Source organism: Armigeres subalbatus, chromosome 3, assembly GCF_024139115.2.
Source record: "Armigeres subalbatus isolate Guangzhou_Male chromosome 3, GZ_Asu_2, whole genome shotgun sequence".
Lineage (NCBI taxonomy): Eukaryota > Metazoa > Arthropoda > Insecta > Diptera > Culicidae > Armigeres > Armigeres subalbatus.
Genome location: NC_085141.1, coordinates 178,656,635 through 178,684,288, shown reverse-complemented (window position 1 = coordinate 178,684,288; position 27,654 = coordinate 178,656,635). Strand labels below are relative to the sequence as shown.

At 38.9% G+C, this 27,654-nt stretch overlaps 1 protein-coding gene across 13 annotated transcripts in view; it reads right to left on the bottom strand.

Moving 5' to 3' along the window:
* Positions 1-27,206, bottom strand: part of LOC134224785 (amyloid-beta-like protein) — a 278,948-nt gene extending 251,742 nt beyond the window's left edge. For 5 of the 13 annotated variants that reach the window (XM_062704360.1, XM_062704361.1, XM_062704362.1 and 2 more), the window contains exon 1: positions 26,252-27,192. In XM_062704360.1, the coding sequence (XP_062560344.1) occupies positions 26,252-26,320 (69 nt within the window). In that variant the 5' untranslated portion in view covers positions 26,321-27,192. Of the gene's footprint in view, positions 1-26,251 lie in introns of all 13 variants that reach the window. The other 8 variants (XM_062704358.1, XM_062704350.1, XM_062704351.1 and 5 more) reach the window with 8 other exon arrangements.
* Positions 27,207-27,654: the final 448 nt, after the last annotated feature.

Genomic DNA, 27,654 nt, shown 5'->3' with positions numbered 1-27,654 from the left:
TGTCTGTAATTATATTACGAGGTATCCTGGAGCTATTCCAACTCATAAAACTAGTGGGGACATCAAAGATCTGCATGTTGATCGATTTCAATATTAGGATCTGTACTCAAGGATAGTTTGGAGTGCCGTAGATGCCGAACGAATTCTGTGGTGTGTCTGTAATTGTGTAATGAAGAATCGTGGAGCTGTCCCAACTCATAAAAATAGTGGGGACATCGTAGATCTTTTTGTTGACCGATTTGAATATTAAGATCTGAGTTCAAGAACTGTTTGGAGTATCTTAGGTATTGAAAAAGATCTGTTATACTGCAGGAGAGGTGCGGGATATTATCATAAAGCATTTCAATTTCAATTATTTAATCAGAATGTGGTAAAAAATGGTGTTGATTCCTTAGAACATCAAAATTAGAACTCAAGGATAGTTTGGATGCTCTAGATCATCCTAGTGACCATAACCCGACCTGGGCAATATTTTTCCTGGATGGAACAGTTAATTTTGAACATTTTTGCTGAAGAAAGCAAGGCTCTATCTCTTAAAACTGATTTTCGACAACTGATTTTCGTCTTGGGTCATATATGACCCATCCGGATTGAATCGGTTAATACTTTATTGTAAAAGCTTCAGGAAATGTTTCTTCAAAAACCTCCAAATCCTGGAATTTCTAAGAAGTATCGTTTCGACATTCATTTAAGATTTCCTTCGGAATTTCCTCTCGGCATTCCTTCGGAAAATATTCCAGAAATCACGTCGGAAATTAATAAAGAAATTTCGTTGGAAAGGCCTCTAGATATTTTTCGAAAAAGTCCTTTAAAGTCCTTAGAGAATTACTTCAGACATTCTTCAGGAAATTTCTTTATGTATTTCATCGGAAATTCCGTTTGAAATTCCTAAAGAATTCTTCAGAATTTTCTTCAGAAATTCTTTCACGAATTCCATTCGGAATTCTTTAAGGAATGCATACGAAAATACTTGCAGGAATTCCTACGAAAATTCCGTTGGGAATTCCTCCGAAGACTCCTTAAGGAGTTAGGAGTTTCTCCGAAAATTGCTTAGGAAATCCTTCATTTTTAAAGCAATACTTTTGAAAATTTCTTTGAGGTCTCCTTCGGTAATTTCTCCTTTTGAAATTTCTTTGGCAATTATTCCATGAAATCCTCAAATAAATTCTTCAAGATATAGCATAAGGAATTCCATCGAAATGCCCTGACTTCCTGCAGGAAGTCCTTCAAAAATGCCTTCATGAATTCTTTCCGAAAATCTTTCAGTGATACATTCTGATTTTTTTTTCAACATTTTTTTTCTGGTAAGTCGTTTAGTGTTTATTTTAGTAATTCTTTAAAAAATTTAATTAGTAACGTAAAAAAATAATTAGTAATAAATCTGGAGGAGTTCTCAAATATTGTTTGGAGGAGTTTTTGAAGAAATTCATGAAGGGTTTTATGCAGGAATTTCCAAAATAATTTTCGAAGGCATTTTCTGAAAAGAATCTGAAAGGATTTTTGAAAATAATTACAGAAAGAACTGCTAAATGAATTTTTGTAGGTAATTCTAAAAGACCTCCGAAACACATTCCTAGAGGAATTCCCAGGGGAATCCATAAAAAAAATTCAGAAGGAATTTCTACAGGAAATCTCAAAGGCTTGTTGATGAGTAGAGAGAAAAGGCGTAAAATGTTGCCAAAGACGAGCTGGTTATGGAACAGCTTCTCGCAAGAGCAGCTGTTGTATAATTGGTAATACGTCCTAAGTACATGGACAGTGTTGGTTCAAGTCCTACCGGCAGCCGAATCTTTTTTCGAAATTTGTCATAAAAAACACCTTAAATGGCAAACTTAACTGTGTGTATAAAAAATGTACATTTTTTGCCAAAAAACAAGAAATTCTGGCTTCCCTCACAAGCCATTAGTCAAGAAAAAATCTCAAAGGCATTCACGAAGAAATTCCTACTACATTTTCTGAGAAAATCCCCACTGGTATTTCTGAAGTAATTCCTAGAGTTTTTCAGGAATTCCTTCGGTTTGTTTCTGTAATCTATTCGCAATATACTCCAAAAATTCCTGAGGATTTTCGTCCGGTAATTCCCTCGGAAATTGCCTCAATGAGTTCTACAAAACTCCTCCGGAATCGAATTCCAGAAAGTCTTTCGGAAATTCTTTCGGAATTTCATCCAGGATTTAGTTCGAAATTTCCTCCACATATTCCTTCAAAAATTTGTAAAGGAAGACCTTGGGAAATTCGTTCAGGTATTCTTCAAAAACTACCTTCATAAATTCTTATAACAACTCTTTTGGAATTCCTTGCAAAGTTCTAGGACGAAATTCTAGGAAATTCCTTAAGAATTCCTGAACAAGTTTCTGAAAGAATTTCCGATTTTTTGAAGCAACTCCTGAAGGAGCTTCCGACAATCTTAGATGTTCGAGAATTCCGTTGGACATTCCGTAAAGACTTCGTTCAGAAATTCCTCCAGGGATTTCTACGGAAAATCTGCCGATTTTTTTAGGGTATAAATTTAGAAATTTTTCAAGATATTCCTCCAAAAATTCAAAGAAGGGCTTCTAAGAAATATTTCAGAACTTCCCTCAGGAATCCTTTAAGAACTTCCTCCAGGATTTCTTTTTAAGAAATTCCTTTGGAATTCCTTCAGGAAGTCCTTAGCAAATTCCACCTAGAATTGCTTCGTACAATCCTCAAGAAATTCTTCCGAAATTCCCTTCGGATATACCTTCCAAAAATCCATCACAAATATCTTTTGAAATATCTACAGCAAATGTTTTAGAATTCCTCCAAAAAATTTCTAAAAATCTTTCTGAAATTCACTTACGGTTTCCTTCGGAAATTTCTTTAGGCCTTTCCTTTCCTTTTGTTTTGAATTTTTTTCGGAAACTAATTTAGGAATTCCTTCGGATTTTTTTAGAAATTACTTCGGAAATTTCTTAGAAATTCCTTAGCAAGCTTCATGACAATTTTTCCTGAAATTCTCATATGAATTCCTTCAGAACTACCTTAAGCAATTCATTGGGAGATTCTCCAGGTAATCTTTAGAAAAATCCAGTATGTTTGGTAACTCCAGGAATAAATTTCCATTCCTTTTGATTTTTTTTTTCAGGGACCTCGGGAATTTATTCAAAACTCCTTTAGAATTTCTTTCGAAAATACCTTCGAAAATTTCAGGATTTTTTTTTTCATGCCTGTAGGGATTTTTCCGAAATCTCTTTAAAACGTTCCTTCTGATTTTTCTTCGGGAATTCTTTCGGTTCCCTAAGTTCTTCGGGAAATTACTTCATCAATTTTGCCGGAAATGCCTTCAAAAACTCTTTCGAACATTACTTCAAGAAATCTCTTGGAAAGTCCTTTGAAAATTATTCAAGGAATTTCTTCGGAAATTCTTTTAGGAATACTATCGGAAACTATTTCATTCCTTAATAAATTTTCGAATGAATTCCAGCAGAAATATTGTATGATTTTACTAAATGAATTTCCCAAAGAGAACTTGAATGGATTTTACCTAGAATACCTATATAATTTTTCGCAGAAATTCTCATAGGGTTTTACCAAGACGAGCTCGGTCCCGTGGCACCTATGAGTAGAGTTCTCTACATCTTTCTTAAGTAGGTGTCCAACTAAAAATCCTTCCCCTTCCTCAGCATTCGCAAGGACGTGGCCAGGGCAGATGTCACCTGTTGAAGAGTGCCTTTCTTCCATCTAAGAGATAGTAATTAGTCTCTTACAAAAGGCTATGTTTGTACCACCTACGAATTGTTCAACGCTAATGCTAAATTCTCAAGGAATGGCATTATCTAAGTAGGAAAATTGCTCCATTTTCCATAACATTTAACATATGTATATTCATCTCAACGCGAAACAAAGAAATATGGCATCAATTTCGTCGCTTCTTTTTGCTAACATGCGTGCTCACTGCTGATAAAAATCACAAAAATAATAAATAAATCAAATACATTTTCATTGCTTTGTTTTTCGTGGGATGAATATCGAAGCTATAAGATGATCCTGGACTCCTGAACAGTAACCCTAATAAGAAATTTAAAAAAAAATCCTCGTTTCCTCCAGAAATTCTTCACTAAGAACTTTTTTTTGGTATATTTAAATTTAAGGGAAAATATTCAATTTGGTTGGTTATCGTGTACAAGTAGTCTTACTCAGCCAGTGCTCATTTTCAGTTATGTTGATTTGAACAATATTTTGTAATCAGGTACGTCAGCAATTGACTTTTTTCATCCACGCCGGTTCACGCCGCCGCCGATAATAGTCAACGGCGCGCCGCCGTGACGCCACCGCCGCCGGGGCAAAAGTGATCACCACGCCGCCGCAGCCGATTATATGACCGGCGTACCGGTCTAAATTTAAATAGTTCATGGGACACCTCACGTAACGGTCCTTCACATAAGGGTCAGTTTTCACAGTAATTTCCATACAAACTTTAAATTACGTGTGCACAATCAAATTACATCCAAATTTGCAAAAAAATTAGGAGGATCATTTAAATGAGAAATGCAATAGTTTAAGCATCGGGGGGCAAAAAATTCAAAATTTGAATCACTCTAATGATACAGTTTAGGAATTTCATTTAAGCGACACTTAAGCCCCTCCCCTTGGTGTCACAAATCGTTATCACACCTATTGGTGCTTTGATGTTGCATGAAGAAGAAGAAGCAGAAAGATGATAATCGAAAAAATCTCCACGGGAAACCATACGGAGAAGTTTTTAAAACGGGGTTGGACTTTTCTTATACTGTGTTTTAAGTGTAATATTAGAAAATAAAATTTCGAATAGAAATATTGTGTTTATTATACAGTAGAATAAAAGTCCAACCCCGTACTGCTTACCGTTTTTAATTAAATTGCTTTTAGAATTTTTGAGAAGAGTTTTAAAAACTTCTCCGTATGGTTTCCCGTGGAGATTTTTTCGATTATCATCTTTCTGCTTCTTCTTCTTCATGCAACATCAAAGCGCCAATTACTATAATGTCTGCATCAAGATTTTTTTATGTTCAGGTTATCCGCACCCGCATGAAACGGCTGTCATCCACGAACAACTCGCTTGAAGCCGAAAACATGGTGCTGCAACATGGTGCTGGATGTAAACATTGCCGGTTCAGCAACAAACACACGAAGTCAGTATGTCGAAATCGGATGCGTAAGCGACATGTATTGTATTGTTAAATTATATTCAACGAGATGTATTTCATTGTTGCGTGATTCTCGACGTGATTAATTGGTGCTTTGATGTTGCATGAAGAAGAAGCAGAAAGATGATATTTAAAAAGTTTCGCACGGGAAAACATACGAAGATATCTCTGAAATTAACGGGGTTGGACTTTTCTTATACTGTGTATTAAGTATGATACAGTATCCCCCCGCTTATCCGGACCTCGCTAATCCGACAACTCGTTAGTCCGGATCTCGCTAATTCGGAATTTTCCGGATTAAAAAGTATCAACACCCATTTAAACACATTATGGTGTCAGTTTTCAAATTTGTGCTGTGTTTTTGTTTTGGTTCATTTGTATATTTGTATGGACTTGACAGTCGGATCAACGAGAGAAACCCCGATAGTCCGGCCATAGATTTGTCGGATCAGCGGGGGTATACTGTATTGAATTAAGTATAAATTTAAATTGAAATATTGTGTTTATTGTGCAGTAGAAAACAAGTCTAACCCCGTACTGCTTACCGTTTTTAATTAAATTGCTTCTAGAATTTTAAAGATGAGTTTCAAAAATTTCTTCGTATGTTTTCCCGTGCGAATATTTTTGATTATCATCTTTCTGCTTCTTCATGCAACATCAAAGCGCCAATCGCAAATTCTCTCGCGGCAGTATGAACGGAGCTTAAAATAGGAAAGGCAACACTAGCGCCACCCAATCGGTAGACGGCTTCAAGAACTACATCTCATTTCAGGGGGAGGGGGGGTATCCGACTTGTCAATATCCCCAACTCGGCCATCTTGGATTTTTGTATGGAAATTATGCTCGTTTGTTTACGTTTTGCCCTGAAAATGTATGTTTCCCCCCCCCGCGCTGGTTATTCCCATCTACTGACGAAGTCGGATAACCTGTACGTGATCGCCATCGTGATGTACGATGGCGTGCTGCGGTTGAAGCTCCCGCCAGGAGTCAAGTTAGTGGGATTCGCCGATGACGTAACCATGACCGTGTACGGAGAATCCGTCGAAGAGGTCGAATTGACTGCAGCCTATTCGATCAGCCTAGTGGAGGAATGGTTGCGCAGCAAGAAGCTACAGTTGGCGCATCATAAAACGGAGATGATAGTCGTTAACAATCGGAAATCGGTTCAGGAGGCGACAATTAGAGTCGGCGGCTGCGACATCACCTCCAAGAGATCTCTGAAACAATTGGGGGTGATGCTCCACGATAAGTTGAGCTTTAAAAGTCATGTCGACTACGCCTGCCAGCGCGCGTCGACGGCGATAGCGGCACTATCGAGGATGATGGCGAACAACTCTAGGGTGTGCTCCAGCAAGCGCAAGCTGCTGGCCATCGTGGCGGTTTCAATACTACGATACGGAGGACCAGCTTGGGTGTCAGCGTTGAGCGTAAACTGCAACGTGCGAAAGCTGTAGAGTACTCATAGGCTAATGTGCCTGAGAGTTATCAGCGCATATCGCACCGTATCTCGCGAAGCGGCATGTGTACTCGCGGGCATGAAGCCTATCAAACTGGTGGTAGAGGAAGACGAGGAGTGCTACGCCCTCAGGGGCACCGATAACGCTCGAAGGAATATAAAGGCAGCAACAGTAGCCAAATGGCAGAGAGAGTGGGACAACTCGCCTAAGGGAAGGTGGACCCATCGCTTAGTCCCAAGTGTGTCGGCATGGATTAGCAGACCTCATGGGGAGCTAAACTTTGGCTTGACCCAGTTCTTAACAGGCCATGGATGCTTCAAGTGGTACCTACACAGGTTTGGTCACGCGGCTTCTCCCACCTGTCCGCAATGCCCAGACGTGACAGAAACGGCTGAACACATCCTGTTCACATGTCCTCGGTTCGAAACGGAGAGGAGTGCGATGTTGGGGGCATGCGGAACGGACACCAACACCGATAACATCGTCATAAAAATGTGCCAGAACCCAGAACAGTGGAGAGCGGTTGCAAGAGCGACGTCCAGGATAGCCGACATCCTGCAACGAAGTTGGCGCATAGAGCAGCAGCAGGCAGCCGTTACGGATAGCGGACCATGAGTCGTGGAAGTCGTGAATATATATGTCGATAATGGATGGGAACGACAGCGTCGCAACTGTATTCAGCTTGCGGCGAGCGCGTAGCCGCAGAACGTGGCGAAACGGCCGGGTTCGGAGGAGCTCCCGCTTTCGGGGAACTTCTCGTCGGAGTAGGTTAGATCCGCCGTCGGGGACTATCCGAGTCGTTCGCGATCGCGACCGAGGCGGGAGCTAAATGGCTCAATGAATAAGGTGAGAGCTGAATGGCTCAAGGCAAATGAAACTCGGTTATCGGAGTAGGCTAGGTCCACCGCCGGGGATTAGCTGAGTAGACCGTGACGTGCGAATGTACCGGCTTCGGGTCGTCGGGGCACCATTGAACTGGAAGTTATCTCCACCCGGAATCTTTGGATTGACCTCGGCACTCGCCCGGTCACCCGTTGAGACGGGTCATCGGTTACGGGGGAGCTTCCGACGTCGGGGAACTCCCTGTCGGAGTAGGATTGATCCACCGCCGGGGACTATCCGAGTAGTCCGCGACCAAGGTGAGAGCTGAATGGCTCATCGGTTAAGCAAGAAGCTGAAAGGCGCAGTTCATGGGAAATCGGTTAATCGGAGTAGGCTAGGTCCACCGCCGGGGACCAGTTGAGTAGATCGTGCCGCGTGAATGCACCTGCTTCGGGTCGTCGGGGCACCACTGAACCGGAAGCTATCTCCACCCGGAATCTTTGGCCTGACCTCGGCACTCGTCCGGTCACCCGTTGAAGTGAGAACGTGCGTAGGACTTGAGCGGATCTATGAACATGCATACCAGGTGAATGTGTAGTGTTGGTAATGTAACAGCCATCCACGAATGCGGGTCGTCGGTATCGGGGGAGCTTCCGCCGCCGGGGGACTATCTGAGTAGCTTGCGAGCACGTTGAGAGCTAAATGGCTCTAAAAATAAAAAGGAAAGTAGATGCGTTGCTGAATGGCACAAGGAAAAAAAGTAAAGGGCTTAAGAGGCACTGTGTAAGGTGTTGTTTTGGGAGGAGTACTTTTAGTACTGCTTTTCCCCACAGAAGTAATACTGAAAGGTAGTCCCGGGGGGAATTGTGCATTAGAAGAGAGGGTAACTCAAGTAACCTTCTGTTGCTTGGGTGGGTTTAGTGGGTCCGGCGGTCTGGCCTTCTGCCAACCGCGCCAACCCCACTCCCTGAGTGATAATTTCAGGTGTCTGTATGCAGATTTGCCTTCACCCCTCTATATAAAAAAAAAAAAACCTGTACATAAAAAAATCTTGGTCTGCATATCGTCTTTGGCTTGTGGTGCGTGTACGAAAACTCTTTTTTTCTGGCAGTCCTGTGGCCCTGAAATGAGCCGTTTTGGTGTACCTTCACTGAGGATACTGGTCGTAAGAACATCATACGTTTCTCCTTTGAAATTTCGCCACAAGATAATGTATTGATTTTCATACGATTGTCTAATGGAATGCATCATCAGTTTGTTCAAAAAAAGTGTAACTCGGTTTCGAACCATGGACATCGTGATTAGGAGGTGTGCATTCACACTACACGCCCACCGACGCTTCGAGAAACTGTCTCGTTAGATACCCAATAAAGAGATCCTACGATTTTCATAGCTCAATTCGTATGAAATACTAGCTTTATGTACCCGGCGAAAAATGATAAAACCAATTGGTCAACAAAGTAATTATGTTTACTTATTCATACTTTATCATTTGATTAAAAGAAGGCTTTTGAAAACATCGACTGATCGGGACTGGAGGGATCGTGGGTTTGAAAGGTCTTGTTACGGGCAAACGTCTATTTCTAAAGAAGGATAAACATCCATCGATGCCATATTCCGGGCAACGCATATTTTTAAAGAAGGGATCACACCCACCATTGCCTTATTCCGGGCAAATGTCTATATTTAAAAAAGCAATCACATCCACCAGTCAGAAGGAAACACATTAATCATAGCTTTTCACTGGGCATACCATTATTCCGATGAACAACAATTATCATTGTTTTATACCCAGCAAATGCTTGCTTTCTATGCAAGATTTTACTGATGCTGGGATAATTATGGGATAATTATGAACCCAAATGTCCTTCATGTCGAATGACCTTAGGTTAAATAGTGTTATGTTAATGGCCTGCTTCATTCAGGGATATGTCATTTTCAAGGAAATGTCATATTCTGGAATATGTTTATCGGGAAGTATCATTTTCGGGAAATATCATTTTCGTTAGTCATTTTTGGGGAAATGCTATTACCTGGAAAATGTTATTGTCAAGGATTTGCTATTTTTAAGGAATTCGGGCAATTTGTTTTTGGACCTAGGCGATAAAAAGGTATACTAAACTCACAGACAAACAGACATAACACTCGTGAAATTCTCATCGTTCACTGAGTTACTGGTCAATTTAAAAAATCATTAGTTGGTCAATCGATCACTCGTGGCGCGCTAATCGGATTTGCTCGAGATTGAAGTTTGCTCACTACCACCATCTGGTGCGTGATTTGCCCAACTTAGTGAAAACAACAGATGTCGTTAGTGTGGGTACGACGATGAATTTGATGAATGAATGTTCAATGTGTTATGTCTGTTTGTCTGTGCTAAACTGTTCGTTTAATGAATATACCCTCTTTCTCATTTAGCTATGGCACTCCTACCCAGTCTGATATAGTCTTCCTTAGACAGATAATATGGGTTCCAAATTTGGTGGACATCGATAAATGGGTTCAGAAGTCATGCTGAATTGATCAATAACTAAACAATACCCCTCTCCCACACGCTTCCTCCTTTCAAAATGACTTAACCACATCCACTAAAATCGCTTCCTTAGGACAGACAATATTTGATACAAAGACAATATTTGATTCAAATCGGTCATGGATTTAGATTTGGATTTAGGCTCAGGAGTTGATCGATTGCTAAACAATACTCCTCCCCCATACCCTCCCTCTTTTGTAAAGAGCATCCCTAACCTCCTATCGTCGTCTCCTTATGATAAAGAATTTATGCTCCGAATTTGGTTGAAATCGGCCAAGGGGTTCAGAATTTACACTGAGTTGATCGATAACTAAGCAATACCCCTTCTCCCCACACCCTCCCTTTTATCCAAAGAGCATGCCCAACCCCCTATCGTCGTCTCCTTAAGATAAAGAATTTGTGTTCCAAATTTGGTTGAAATCGGCTAAGGGATTCAGAATTTACACTGAGTTGATCGATAACTAAGCAATACACCTCCCCCACACCCTCCCTCTATTCCAAAGTGCATGCTTAACTCCCCTATCGTCCCCTCTGTAAGATAAAGAATTTGGGTTTCAAATTTGGTTGAAATCGGTCAAAGGGATCAGAATTAACACTGAGTTGTACGATAACTAAGCAATACCCCTCCCCGCACACCCTCCCCCTTTTCCAAAGAGCATGCCTAACCGTCGGTTCCTTAAGATAAAGAATGTGTGTTCCAAATTTGGTTACAATCGGTAAATGGGTTCAGAAGTTATGCTGGAACATACATACATACATTGATTTTTATATATATAGATAGATAGATAGATAGATAGATAGATAGATAGATTCTCATAAGTTTGGTCGTATGAAAATCTTAGTATTCTCAGTGTTAGTGTTCAGCTGGAGCTAGTGTACTTGGTGATGGCTTTGATTTCCTCAGACATCATGCTAGCCAGCCAGCAGGCAATCTGAGTATTGCAGCTCGTTTAGCTTGTATTGTAGTGCGTCAGACGGGAGGCTTCAGCTGCGATGCGTTTGAAGATGACGTAAACTTCTTCTGTGATTTCCGCTTCGGCTGTTGTCAGACTTGACATTGTTCTTCTAGCCTTGCTGCCGTACAACCATAATCGTCGTTGTCTTCTTTTCGCTCCATTACCGCTGTCAGCGTTGGTGCCATGTCTCTGGTTTGCCTCGTTTCGTTTCGGTCCAGTTCGGTGCAGTCCGTTCGGTTCGACGCGCGTTTAGCGAATGACTTGCGCATGTCAGGCACTGCTTCTCCTATAAACAATGAAAGGCTTCATTGAAAGCTTTGCAGTGGAGCTAAATGCTTGTAACTTACATCAATGTGATGTCTGTGTTGAGAATGCATGAACGGGATTGGTTGGGTTTGAAATTTTTACTGGGTTTGACAAGCATCTAAATTTCTCTGCATTATATTATATCGAAAATATGGGAAGACGAGGAATCGTCTGATAGCGTGTTGGACAGTCTCGTTTGCCCACTCTTTAAGACTGGAGTGTGCCAATTACCGACGAATAACCCTCCTCAATTCGGCGTACATAATTATGTTCCGTATTCTGTTCAACAGATTGAGATCAATTTGAAAGTCCTTCGTCGGCGAATATCAGGAAGGTTTTCTTGAGAGTCGATCAACGCCGAATCAAATCATTACACTGAGTCAAATCCCTCATAAATTCCGAGAGTGTAGACACTTACAAATACGTCATCTGTTTATTGATATCAAAGCAGCGTACGATTCAGTGAAACGAAATGAATTATAGCGTAAAAAGGAATGAATACTACTAAGCTTATATACAGCACGGCAGACTACAGTGGGCTGTTCGTATGCTGGAAGAGCGAGTAGCGGAAATAATATTCTACACAGCTGTGAAGTAACCAACACGAAATGAGCGAAAACAAAGCGAGAATCACCATTTTTTTGTGGGGGCTGCCTATCCGATTTTGTTTTTTCGAACTTGTATACAAGTTTGATAAATTTGTTAAAATTCGGAACAGTTTTTGGCTCTCTTTTATCGATGTTCGTTATCTATTGAGAGCGATTTCTGCAAACCCTGGCTACTGTTCTTCACTGGCCAGCACAAGTCCCAAACTTTCAAAGTTTGCCAAGAAATGCATATTTACCAAGCGATCTGCTCATGTGGCAAACGAAGTACGCCGATCTTGATTACCGGGACTGTAAACAGGGAAATCTACCTCAAAGAGTGTCTACAGAAGCCTCTGCTCCTCTGTTAAATAACACGAGGGCCCAACGTTCTTCTGGCCGAATCTAGCATCGTGCCACAATTCAAATATTATCGGAGAGTTTGGGGCGTTGGGACATGTCAAACTTTTCCATATAAATCATCTGATATCTTTGAACTGAGCAGGATGACCTGAGATGGTTTGAAACACGCATCACGATTTTACATGATTGTATATTTGACGACCTGATCTCAAGAACGTTTTGAATGGCCTTGCATGTATTGAAATGTAGGATAAAAGATCTTACATATCTTGACAGACGTCTAATGGTCTGCTGAAAGGAATTTGGATTGAAGTCGAAGACATTTTGGATGCCGCCACTACATAGGCCTTACAATTTAAACTTCAGAACGTTTTGCGACTTCTAGAATGCCGCTATGTGACATGCAGAATATTTTCGCAAAATCGTCTGATATCTTTGAATTCAACAGGATGACCTGAGCTTGGTTTGAAACACGGCATACGCTTCTATATGGTTGTAGATCTGACGACCTGATCTCAAGAACGTTTTGGATGGTCTTCGGTGTGTTGGAATATAGCAAGATTGGTATAACATATCTTCACAGAGATCTAAGGATTTGTTGTGAAGAGTTTTGATAAATGTCATATACTGTAGGCCTTACGACCTACACTTCATAACGATTCGCGAATGCTAGAATATCACTTGGGTACTAGCCAAAATTTTCCACATAAATCATCTGATATATTTGAACTGAGCAGAATGGCTTGAGCTTGGTTTGAAACTAGAGTTTCCATCCCGGGACATCCCGGGATAAAAAATCCCGGGATTTAGGAAAATTCGGGATTTCCCGATTCCCGGGATTTTATTTTTGAAATCCCGAAAATCCGGGATACCCGGGACAGTTCACAAACAGTGTAAATTTTCTTCTTACAAAAAAGTTATTTGTTTTGATGGCGAAACCCAACTTAGATAAACTCATATCATATTTTTATACCTCTCATCATATTTGGTAGGCTCAGGCATGTATACGGAGCAAAGGTTCTTTGTGCTGCACCATCGATTTAATCTTAGTATTAAATTAGTAAGAGAGGAACAGACATGAAAATATCGGAGATAGTTAATAGAACACCTTCACAAAAAATATTAGATTCCCCTATACCACTCAATGGAGGGCTACTGACTTATTCTTTTTCCAGCAGCTACAGCTCTCTTTTAATTAAACGACAAGTATCTACAGTACAACATCAGCTACATCTATTTGGCGCCTGCTTCCTACCCATCTCCCGTCTACAGCGAGATTGTATACACTTGCTAATCTCCTCGCGCCTTCTTGAGCTTCTTGCCTCCAAAACAATTCTTGATCCAATTCATGTCCTTCCAATCGACGTTCGTAAAACAAACTTTCCAGCACCGATGCTCTGCCTAATTTTGTTGGTTCTTGCTGCTGAACAGCTCCTGACCAAAGCTTCGCTTGGACTCCTACTGACCAACTAGCAAGCTTCGAACCTCCCACTAAATTCTGTACGGCGCTACCCATGACTTTCGCAGCCAATGCATGATCCCACGATGCCACGAGACTTATGCGCCCGATCCATGGATCCCGGACTGCGATTACGTTTCTGTAGATAATCCATCGACACTATGTTTAAGATCCGAAATCTTCCCGGACCATCATCTGTTCCAGGGTTGGTAATTGTTAAATTATCGTCGTTAATTTAACGCCAGCTTCGATAACGATAACGGTTGTATGATGATGTTTCGTTGACGATAAAGTGAGCGTTGATTTAACGCTATCGTTATCGAGTACTCGTTGATTTATCGATAATTATCAAGTTAACTGTAACGTATACTACAGTTAAAAGTACAAATATTCTCAAGTTGGTTTTACAAAATCTATTTCAAGCATTGCATCACCTTCAAATATTCAGAATCGCGTTTAAATTGTGGATTTAATTGGAATTCGAGAAGGTCACCGAAGTTACCAATCATTAAATTTCTTACAGAGTCTTAGTTTTCCATAGTAAATAATCTGAGAATATTTTTTAATGTCTTAACTGTTCAATTTAGTATGATTAACAAAACATCTATTTTGAAGATGCAAAACACCCAGTTAAACGATTATTTTATGACTAACAGTGAGGACAAAATTCCTCAGCCTAACCGAAGAATACTAAATAGGAGACGAGGATAGTTTACCAATTCATTGAGAGTATTTTTACTCGGTACAGGTACTCTATGCCTAGAATGCAGTAATGTGTCGATGCATCAAATATTGTTTTAGAGCTTGGAACACAATGGGTTGGATGATACTCTAGTCTTGTGTTTTCTTTGTGAGGGGGTTCCCATGTCTTCAATAGGTTATGGGCCCAGTACGATTCTACAGTCAAGCCGACCTCAACCGCCAGCGAACCCTTCTTCTCGGACTCGGCGATCATATATTCCAAAAGGGTACTCTACCTTCCGAGAAATAATAGATTCATATTAGAATTGAATTGAGTTCCAGTTTGAACTCTGTATTATCTGGCGTTTCTAGTATATGAACTTTACCCCTGAATATTAAAAAAAATCGTTTTTAAATCAGAAAATAAGTTTTCTAAGGAAACATCGAAAAATCCCGGGATCCCGGGATTTCCCGGGATATACGAACAAGTTCATCCCGAATCCCGGGACAAGGAAAATGGCCGGGAAATAGAAACTCTATTTGAAACACGCATCACGCTTCTACACAGAGCGTTAATGAATAAAGCTTCCAATGAATGATTAAATTTGTTATGATTAAATCATTCAACTCTATGATTAAAGATTATGAATAATGATTAATTCATTTTCGAAATTGAATAATGATTATGATTAATGATTCAAATAATTTTTGAAAATGATTAACGATTATGATTAATGAATAAAACGTTTGAAGTATGATTAATGATTACTGATCGTGATTAAATGTTGACACAATATGTGTATGATTAATGATTAACGATCGATATGATTAATGATTATGAATAATCAAATTAAACGATTTGTATAGTGATCAATAATCAAGTAACCGTTCGACCAAATTATGTTTTTTCACCTTTAAAATTGTATGATTATTATTAATGCAATGATAAAAATTAATGATTAATGAATAAACTCAAAATAATCATGAATATGATTAGTGATTAATGATTAAATGCAAAAATCTATGATTAATTATTAGAGATTAATGATTGAATTGTATTTATTGTATGATTATGATTGATGAATAATGATTAAATAACCCATTATTCATTAATCATGATTAAATCTATGATTAATCACTAATGCTCTGCTTCTACATGATGACCAGAGGTATGGTAATTTATAAATAAGGAATATATGGCTTTCAATATCGGTAAATACGAAAAAAGCTCACTTCTACTTGATATATTTTATGTATCTACTTCGTCTTGTGACGTTAGAGTTTGATGACACTTGAATATTGAAGGAATTTGGCTGAAACGGCCATTTTTGAATCTTTTGAACGCGGGGAGGGGTTTAGCGGGGCGGTACCTACGGCAAAAGAAAGCCCTACTTATCCCATTCCAAAAAACTTTCTGAGGAATTTCCAAAGAAAATCTATTTAGGGAACATCCATAAATTACGTAACGCTTATAGGGAGAGAGGGTTGCTTGAAGTGTGACGACTCATATACAATTTTCAGATGCCTCATACCAAAAGTGTGACATAGGGGAGAGAGAGGGTTAAAAATAGTAAATTTTTGCGTTACATAATTAATGGATCTTCCCTTAAGTGGCAACTGTTGTAATTCAGTCGCATTCAAATAGAATTGTACTTGATGTTACTAGGTTGAAACTAGGAACGTACCTAGTATCTACTTTCTCAAAAACTTGTCCGATATTTTCCATAGCAATTGTGTTTATAAAAATACAAACTACGAGCACCCTAGCTAGATTATTTCAATTGTAGCAAGAAACTAAGTTAGAAAAAATCACACTTCTCGTAAATAACATTAAAGTAATGAAAATGTTAACAATCGGAAAAGAGCTGGTTATAAAATTAACATAGCAGACCGTAATAGAATGCAACGCTAGAAAAACTCTGCCAAAAACTCAACATACAGAATACGTCGCCGAATGCACTGCGCATAATTTGCAGTACATGAACGAAGCGAGCTAAAGTGGTCTCCAGATTACCCGGGTATACCCGCTTTCCACGACAGGGTTTTCCCATTTGCCCTTCTTGAATAAATTATAGAGCTTTTTGAAGGACAATCACATCCGGCTGACAGTTACCCAGTTTGTAGTTACCTATTCGACAGAGTGGTTTGGTTGGATATGCATCTGAAAAGCAGGCAGCCATCAGTAGTGTCGAGTGCCCTATATAGTAATGATGATCCCCTCTCCAACTCGAATAGATGCGATAGTGTAATGCATATAGTTATCAGAGCAAAGCTGAAAAAAGAAATCACACCTATCGTGTCATCATGTATGTGCGAGATGACGTTTGCATTGCAACTAGAGTAGCCAACCCTGAAACTAGAGGTATTGGATATTTCTAAAATTCTCAATCTGCGAAACTAGAAACTAGTATTTATTGGACTTCAAATGCCAGTTGACATTTGTTTATTTGGTACTTCCTAATATTAAATTTGAAAAATAATCCCTCTCCACGTGCAATTCAATCACGTTTGCTTTTATTTATAGGGACAATATTAGTCTTACAACAACAAGCCAGTATGCAAAAAGTCCAAAACTTCGCTTGATTATGTTGTGCCTACTTTTATCAAAAAATTAGCTCACTTCCTTCGAGGATCGAAAACCGCCTGGTTACCCTAAATGCTGGTGTTACGTTCCAGGTTAAACCAAACAAGCGAAGCTCACTCGCTGTATCCCTATCCAGGACTTTGTAATCATGGTAATGGCGCTGTTAGCATTACATAATGCTAAATTTTGCCACCTCACTCGCCGGAAAGCAGAGCAACCGCCCTGCCGTCAGTTGTAGAGTCAAACGTCGAAGATAGGTGTTCTGCTTTTATTTTCTCGCTATTATCATTTTATCTTTCGTTCGGCTCCATGCGGATTATGACTCATGCAGAATATTAAAAGAAGTTCTCCCCTCATTCGTTTTATTTTTTTGCGCCCTTCTCATGGGCACCACTGTTCTAAGGACATGTTCATCGGAGTGAAAAGAAACGAATCCACCAAAGCAACGTACGGGTGTACTTTTCACCAACTGCCAAAGTGTCAAAATCGCACCATGTGTCCGTTGTTCATTCCAACCTTGCCTTACTGGGGATGCCGATATCTGATCCCGTCTGTACCATGTGGCTGTGTAAGTCCGAGGAAAACCCCCGTCTGCAGTTGTGTTTGTGTTTGCATGGCGGTGTAAGTGTAATTTGTTTTTCCCGTCGTCTGGTTTTGTGTTTCTCCACTCGTGTGTAACACGAATAAAGGTATCAAACACAGAGATAACGTCGATATCGATTTTCCATCTGTTGGGGGGCTTTTCCCACTTACTCATACTATAGATGTGGACCTATTCATTCGGGTACGTACACTCTCGTGACTTATACTCTCGACGACGGTTCCGAAGCAGCTCACACAAAGCGAAGTGACAGCAGCAGCTGCTTTCGGCATAAAGAACTCCGCGAAGAAAGGTTCAGGACAAAGCAAAATCCTTGAAGCTCAACTAAGTACCTAAAACAAAATGCGCTTTCCGGGTGGACAGTGGTGCCGAATTGATACTCGCGGGTTAGTCAAAATTCATAAGAATAATTTAAATAATTAAATTAATTCAAATGAATAATGTTATTATTATCTAAGAAATACCACTAAAATGATAAGATAATTCCAATGTTAAATTCATAAATATTATATAATATTAGTGATGCCATGCGTTAAATGACTACCATTTCAACTTTAGACTGATCGAAAGCATGTTATACAATGCAATTTTTTAAACGTCTTGTAATGTAAAAATTAAGACAAACGCAATGTTAATCTATTTCCTTTTTTATTAATTTAGTTATTTTTATTCTCTTCTTAATATTGGTATTGATAGTATTGGTACACTGACGTTATGAATTTGTGCTTAACGAAAACCAGCAACAGTAATTACAATCATTTGTTTTCAATTGAGGGCGATATAAATATAAAAAAAAAATGTCTCTTCCCCTCTCGGATTTTTTTTTGCCCAAAAATAATAATTTCAGTAGGCAACAATAAAATTTCCAGAAAATGTTGAGGATTCTCAAAACAATCTTCAACCATTCCAATATTTGTAACGGCCTTATATACCTTCATAATACAATAAAAATAAAGTTACACATTAAGCATTCCCGATTAAAAAGGCACATCAAAATGCCTATGAGCATCATAGTGTTAGTTTTATGACGCAAGAATGCGTGAATCGACTTAGAGACCTTGCAGCTAAAAACTGCTTAAGGCACACTATGCTGCGATGCGGAAATTTTCATGTGAGGGATGTAAAGCCAAAAAAGAAGAACAGAAGACAGAATTCTAGCTTGGCGTACATGAAAATTCTTCAGGAGTTCTCAGGAACTGGTAGAAGAGTTTCTCTAGGTGTTTCTTATCTATAAGTTCTATGATTTATTCATTCCTCAAGACTTCTCTATAAGGAAAGCTCTAAAAATAAAATATAAGGAATTCCAGAGTGAATTTAAAATCTGGGGCTTCGTGGGAAAGGGTCGTTTGGCCGAATGCCACTAGGTTGAACAAACCATTGACTGAAACCCATCAGGCCGAAAGTCATTTGTCCGAATAGGACATTTGACCGAATAGGACATTTTACCGTATAGATCATTTGACCGAATAGGACATTTGGCCGAATACGACATTTAGCCAAACAGGACATTGGGTAGAATGGGACATTTGGTCGAAAATGTCACTTGGCCGAATAGGACATTTGGTAGAATAGGACATTTGGCTGAATATGACATTTGGCCGAATAGAACATTTTGTCGAATAGGACATTTGGCCGGATAGGACATTTGGCCGAATAGGTCATTTGACAGAATAGGACATTTGGCCGAATAGGACATTTAGCCGAATAGGACATTTAGCCGAATACGACATTTAGCCAAATAGGACATTTGGTCGAAGATGTCACTTGGCGGAATAGGTCATTTTGAAAGTGAGTTATAAGGTATGAAAAGTGAGTAGTGTGAATTGGGTGGTGGGACGTCTTGCTTACATACATTTTAATTAATAAATTTCGACAATAGCAGAAAATTTTGATTCTATGTTAAATATATTCGAAAAACATTCGAAAAAGACTGGAAATAAAAAAAATGGTGTTTTTATCCTCAAAAACGGCTGCACTTAGAAAAAAATTGACGTATACCTTTTCCATTGGAAATTTAACGTACTTTCATAAAATTGAATTGATAAAAACGTAAAAATAATATTTCAACCATTTCTGAAAACCCAACTTATTTAAGAAAATTAAAACTTTTTTGTCCATTATTTCTCTATCATGACCCATAGTGCAAAATAATACGTATATTATCTGCTAAAACATACAAAAAACAAAAAATACTGAAAAATTCGTTTTTGAGAAAATTGATTTTTAAGTTTTATTATCAATGTTTGAATTTTTTTCACAGAGTTCAGTGCGTGATCTCTCTTGTTCCGGACAGCAGAACGATCGCGCGAACGGCCGAATTATTGTGTTCTGCATTGCGCGGCCGGTAATAAAATTAATCAGTTCAGTGCGTGATATCTCTTGTTCCGGGCAGCAGAACGATCGCGCGAACGGCCGAATTATTACGCAGGAGGTCGTGGGTTCAATCCCAGGTCCGTTCCATTCTCCTACTTTGTATCTTTCTCTTTATTTCTCATGTTCTAGCAATCGCTAGAACTGGAAATGGACTTCCATACCGTTTCCATTACTATTCCTATACCTTCAACTTAAGCTCAACGTAATCTGATAGAATTGGAAATGAACTATAGAGCTCGTTTCCTACATCCAATTAGAAATTCCATCAGTTACCTTCTCCTATCTATCACATTGGCAGCTCGTTAACCAAGACAGACCTCTGCCTCTCCAACCTAACCCAGAAATTCCAACAAATTCCGCATGAACTCGTGGCAAGTGCAGAGGTATATTCGGCTTGCAGTGGGCGAATGATTGCATCATCATTTCCTCCCCTTCCCTACATTGACTTGCATTCTGACGTGGCAGGCGCCAGTATGACCTAACAAATGAGATCACCAGTACTTGTACATTGAAGATGTGTGCTAGTCCCATGCAAACATCTGTTGGTTCCCTGTGCAAGAACAGCTGATCTGGTCATAATGGAGTAGCAACTACGAGCAGTCAATCAAGCTCAAGCTCAATGTTTGAATTTTTTTCACAGTGTATATTTTTTTCACACTTTTCATTGATTACCTCAAACTTTGCCAAAGACACCAGAATGATCAGACAAGCCGTTATATTTTTTAAGTTATATTTTTTTGAAAGTGTTCAAGGTGTTTTTGCTTAGGCCCTTGTCAAAAGTTACACCAGAGTTAAAATGGCAAACCAATGATGCAGATAATGTTTTTTGGCCATAAAGGATGTATATTCAAAATTTCAGGGAAATAAAAAAATACAAATATAAATCGACCTTCGATTTCACAGAGAATTGCTCAATAGAGTTTATTATTGAGTTAGTGTGGAGGTTCTGTCGGCAGGAAGATAATCGGTTTCAGTCAAATCACCGAAATTGTAAGTAATATACTAATTTCAATTATGTAAAAATTGATTAACAATATATATATATTACGGCTTTTTAGCTAATAACTGACAAATGAAGTCTTTTATTTGCTGTAAGCATCGGTGCGAGGCCGCCAGCTGACACCTTCCGCAACAACTGCTTTTCATGCGTAATTTATCAAAGAACCGCCGCCACCGGCAGTTTTTAGCATCACGCCGCCGCCGACATTTTTGCATCGGTAAGCCAACGTTTCTCGTCGCTGATCTATGATTTCGATTAAAACTTTGCAGAAGTTCATTAAATTTCGTCGATTTTTCGTCAAAAATTTGAAGCAAATTTTGAACAATTTCACACGAAAATGGAAAACAAATCGAAGGAATAATTTTTGGCTGTTACGCCCTTTTCAAATGTTGGTCTAGAATTGTCCACAGACAATACCGACTATTTTCATTGAAATCTAAAGAATTTCTCGAGGAAATAAAATTCTTGAATGGAGAAAGTTTGGCCTAAAGTCATTTGGCTAGAGGCTAAAAAGTCGAAAGATGTTTGCTCGAAATGCGATGTGGACGAACAAATCATTAGGCCGAAACTCTATTAGGCTGAAACGGACATACGGCCGAAAGTGTTGATTTTTCGGCAAAATAAAAAAAGTCATTTGTCCGAATAGGTCAAACGTCAGTCACTTTCAGCCAAATGACATTTTCGGTCAAACTATTTTCAACCTAATACCTGATAAGGTCAAACGGCCTATTCAGCCAAATGGAATTCTGCTAAAGCTTGTACGCGACAAAATCTGGACACCTTTAAACACGTATAACTTTTGAAATAGCTCATCAACACGTGAATTATTTCGTAGATTGATGAATGTATGTCTGTACTTTCTGAAAATATATTTCTCATAAGTGCTACAAGTACGTAGTGAAAGATGGCGTCGGAGGAATTGCAGGTTCGGAAAGAATTGTGTGCAGTCGCAATTGAAATTCGGGTCTCTCGATCCAGAAACTGACTAAAAACATTTTGTTTTCATGTGAACACTGTTCAAAGCGTTTTAAAATTTGTCGATGCTTGTTTGACAACATCTTAAACGTTAGAGAGTAGAACAAAAACGCATTTTATGAGCCACCAGAAGGATACGAGCTCGAAACAAATTCTACTGAGCATGCCAGATCTTTCGGCACGTATTATTTCTTTGAAAATTCAAATGTCACCAAGTTTCGTGCATACATCGAAGCATCGATAAGGAATAAAGCCATTTGAAGTAAAAAACGTACCGAAATAAACCAACAGCAGTTTATTTTTATTCTTAAAGTTTTGTGTCCAGATTTTGTCGCGAACAAGCCTTAAATGACAATCGACCAAGTGCCATTCGAACAAATGGTCTTCGCGGAATAAGTTCCAGCCAAACGAAGGAAAGAGTCATATGACCGAAGGTTGTTCTGTCGAATATGTCATTTGGCAGAACAAACCATTAGACCGAAACTTATCTGGCCAAAAATGTCCTTTGCTTAGCTTTTTTAGTCGGTCGAAATATACAACTGGTCATTTGGTCAAAAGGTCGTTTGACCGTATAGGAATTCTTTTTTTTCTTCTTCTATATGGCTCTACATTCCCAGCGGAACTTGTCCAGATTTTCAACTTAGTGTTCTCTTATAATTTCCTTAGTTATTAATTGAAAGCTTTCTATGCCCGCCAAAGCATGAGTATGTATCCTGCGTTGCAAGTACAATGGATACACTTTGCCCAGGGAGTCGAGAATGTTTCCCACTCAAAAACAGAAAATCGAACTCACCAGAGAGACCCAGAGGCCATATAGGTCATTTGGCTTAAAATGTGGTTTGGCAGAAAGGGCCATTTTGCTGAAGTGAAAATATTTACTACCGGAAATGTCGTTCGACCGAATTGATCCTTTGACCGACTATTTGACAGAAAATGTTGTTTGGCCGAACGGGTCGACAATTTTGGCCATATTATCCGTTCAGCAATTTACATTTTCGGCCGTAGACCAAATGAAAATTTCGGCTCAACGGCATTTTAAGCTACATGACCTATTCGACCAAACGACTTATTATTATTATCTTTATTTAAGAGGCTTTCAGCCTGGCTCACCTCTGAGTAGCGATTTGTTAAGGCATTCTGCTTTTTCGACTAAATTTTGGCCGTAATGGCCAAATGACATTTTCGATCAAACCGTTTTCGACCTATTAACCATTTCGGTCTAAAGCTCAATTTGCCGAATGTCTTTCGGTCTCATGATTCTTTATCTTTTTGTAAACTTCCAACAAATAATTTCCAGTAATTTCTTAAAATTCCCCTTTGAAATTGAATAAATATTTCCGTGAGAATTCCAAAGAATTTTCTGTGAAACTTCCGAAAAAAATGCTTGAAAGTTCTCAACAATTCTCATTGTAATTCAAAGAAATACTTCCACATTCTGAACAATTTCTCGCAAAAATTCCAAATATTTCTTTCAGCATATCGTGTAGAAATTTGCGACTTTTTGCAATTAAGGGAGTAATCACAACTTGACATACCTTTAAAAATATGTATAATTTAAAGATAACTTTTGTTGTATGTGAGAATGTGAGAATGTTACAATGTTCAGCAAAAACATATATTTTTGCTTGTTTAACAATATTGTAGAAGATACGGAAAATGGGAAAAATCATTGGAAAGAGTTAGAATGAAAAATAAGATTCTTATGGGGTTTTTACATAGAACGTCTTAAGTTTGTTATATATAAAAGATAGAAACTCGGGATGTTCAGCAAAGTTGCTCGTATTAACATTTGCTACAACTTTACGGAAGACACTACGTGTTTATCTCGTTCTGGTGGAAAAATTATTTTCTCAACTCACTTTTAGGGGGATTAATCATCAAACTGTTTTTATCGAAAGATGCGCTCCTAAATATCTTGAAACTTCTGTGAATAAGCCCTATATCCAAAATCAACACTTTTCGAGTTTTTGTATTTCGATCGTGAAAATGACGAAATAAAACACTGTGCAATGTGATTTTCACCACTTCCATGTTCATGGAAGAATAATAAAAATGCAAGCAATTAAAATGAAGTATATTATAACTAACAATGATTAATGCAATTCTATACTATTAATGATATGAGTGTATTACTTCTACGTGAAGTTAAACGATTTACAATGATGTGGAAATGCTAATATCATCTTCCAAACTTTGACGTACATGTTCAAGATAGAATTAGAGGCGAAAGAAGGAGTTGTAGAAAAACCTTTGCGCTAAAAGTTCACCATTCAACACATTTTTAAATTTAGCCTCTGGAATGTGTTATTGACAAAATACTTAATGATAAAACGGAGATTACTAAACGATCGATAACATCCTTGGAAACAACATTCTCTGACGAATGAAACTTGTTGCGAGTAAATCGGTTAATAGTAAGTGCCTAAAAAGAGTTAAGATTATTTTTGCTCACATACATACAGACATTTATACACACGTACACACAGGCATCACATCAATTCGTCAAACTGAGTCGATCGGTATATATCATTATGGATGCTCGGGCTTTTCTTATATAGCTTCTACGTATATTTAGTATACGAGAAAGGCAAAAATGAGCAATTTTTCAAATTCATGTATCTTACAAAAAGGTGAATTTGGGCAGAATTTTATTCATGGTCCACAAAGCTTAAGAGTTTAACAGTGTAGCGCATGATGTTTTACTGCGGGGTAGCAAACTGTTTTGTTCGTCAAATATTGCGTAAAATATGCTTTTACAAAACTATTAAAAATTAAATTCTGAATGAAACTATTGTTACGTTATTAAGCCTATTGCATAGATCTGTTTAAAAGCCTCATAACGATATATAAACATGTTTTTTTTAGACAAAAAACGTACGAAAATAATTTCTAGGAGGGGTCAGTTTGAACGCCCCCCATCCTTCCCTAAAAGTCTTAAAAATCAAAACCGCCCTGATTAAAAAATATAGCTTTGTATTCATCACATTTTACACGCCCAAATGGAAAATTTGCCGTTTGGTAGTTTTGCTCACTCCTTCATATGAGGCTGTCCTATTGTGGAATTGTGGGAATTTAAAGTAGGGTAGCGTTTCAAAAACTTGGAAGAACCACATCTTGCAGGAAAGATGCCTATATGTTATGTGTTAGGATGTAAGAAAATTAGCTGGAAAGTGAAATAAGCTCCACTAACACAATTCAATATCTACAACAATATCTTAATATCTGCTTAAGCAAGTGAAAAATATAACTATTCTAAAAGATGTATTTACTCATGTAACAGAAACTTAGTCATATTTGAACATGATGCAATAGTGTCCGATACTGAGGGACGCTTTTCGGAAGCGTGAATTTCCACCAAAATCCATCATCAAAATACATCGTCGAAAAACGTGTTCAATTGATCAAATATATCTTGTATAAATCATCAATGATCATATGTTATGTAGCCCGGCGCTGGATGGTCTTTCCCTACTGTAATATCCCGTTTTTATCGCCCCCAAGCGTCAAAATCGGTTTAACGCTGTATTGAACATGAGTAAGTAGTGCTGCTTCCAACTATAAAAATACTTCCAACTATATAAATTTACATTATTATTGATTTTGGCTCCGTAAGAAGAAAAAAATCATTAGCCATGTGATCATTAGAGGAAAGGAGGAGAAGAGTGCTTCTGGCATTTCGTTGAATTATAGTAAAACCTAGCCAAGGCCGAACATCAAAAGACTATAAAACGTATTGATGTATTCGTAAATTCTTTGTCGTCCTGCGTAGGAAAACCACAAAGACCTCCTGGCATCTTTGCTCCATTCGTGTCTGCCTTGTAAAGAAACGTTCGCACATAAAAATAAATATAGAAATCGAAACTATTGGAATTTTCGAGCAGCTGTCATCAAGAAATCCAGATAAATGATACGTTCCCTGGCAACCCTTACCAAGAATGACGCAGCTGGCAGGACTGGGGAAAAGCTTAGTAATAGTCACTTTCACGAGATGGAAGGTTGTATGCCGTGTTTTGTTGTCATAAAAAGACATGCTTGCATTGATGTAAACGAATGGTAGCTGTGTTCTATTATTTTCCATCTATTAGCTCACCCACCCACAGCGAGCTTGGCAAATTCTAGAATAAACATCATGCTGTGATATTTTGACGTTTCCAATGGACGAAAGGTACGGGAAAACGGATCAATAATCCGTGCTGTTCCACAATAATAGCGTATTGTTTTGCAAGAACACTCTTCGTGTGCCCTGAGAGACATGTTATGGAATGTCAAGAGGGTGTTTTCACTGCTCTATATTCATAGCAATGAAGTGTGGCGCATGAATGCAGCATTTTGACATGCAAATGAAATTTGAACCATGAGCACATAAATAGGGTTTAACATTGAAAAAAAAAATAACATGCTTATCCTTGCCTGAACTTGATACGTTGTACTCCACGTCACGACGAATATCGCCAACGCCGCTAGCCACCGGGACATCATTCTCACTACTCTATACGAACCACTTCAAACTTTATTCACAATAGCTTGGATGTCACTGCACAGTTGTGTTGTGATTTTTTTTCACACTATGAAGCACACGACCCGTGAAATCGATTTTCTCGTCACTGTGTTTTCCTTGTTTCAGCTTTTCCTATTCTTGCGATTTTCTTCGCCTCGTAACAGGCTCCGCTCAACTACAGAACATCTAGCCAGTCAGCAGAAGAAGAAACTTACAAAATGAATTAGAAAAATAGAACATAAAAATCCACGACTGAATCGATTCAACAATGAGCACCAATATTACTGCAAAGACGAAAGAACGGAAATTGTAATCACATTACAAATCGATTTTATCTCGATACGTCTTCGTTTCTTGCTGTATCCTTGGGCGAAAATTTTTCCACTCTTAGCTCACTCGAGTGATGGTCACAGCCCGTGATTTCCGTTCTATATATTTTTTTCACTCCCACTAATCCTTTACTGCAATCCGATGACACAAAACAAGCGCCGGTTCGCAGAACTCCCAGGAACTAGCTGTTTTGTAGCTTAGCCGCTGCCCTACGGCACAATTCTGCGATTTCCCTTACAGTGTGGTCTTCCGCAATGTTTCCTGTCCTTTATTTCCTTATTCAACACTGCACAGTTCAATCAAAGAAAAATATGAATCACACACACCGAGGGTACCGTTTTCCCTGCTTTCCTTCTTCCTACTAACCCAACCCAACCCAAACGGCTACTTCCTCCTTCGCACAGGGGAGCAATACACCAAAGAAAAAAACTGACCAATGAGTCAGTCAGAGGTTGATTCCACGTCGGTTCGATTCGGAACGGTTCGATGCTTCACCAGACAGCACGAGATCGGAACTGGTAGAAGGTTCCAACTCGGTATTCCAGTGAAATGCAAATGGTGGAAAGAATAGAACCCACCGACCGAAGTGGGCGAGAGCAGAGCACAAAAACGGGCACAAGGTTCTCGCCAGTCAGTCGGCAACGCCACATAAAGGAAGGGTGAAACCATTGATCCTTGCGGCACACAGTCGTCGGATTGGGAGAGACCGAATTGGGTGGTGGCCCGACTATGCTGCCGCGTCTATATAGGAACGTTGAAAGGTTGGTGGATCTGACCACATTTTCCGATGAATAATCAAGTTTAAGGAAACTGTAACATTTCGAAACAAAGGTATACCAATTTCGTCGGTTTGTTTTGCTACTCACTGCTGAAAACATTCATAAAATAAGGAACGATACAAATCACTATTTATTCGTTTGTTTTTGGACATGGGAATTGGGAGATGAAATACCGGAAAAAACGTACTAGTAACTGAAGTTTTTGA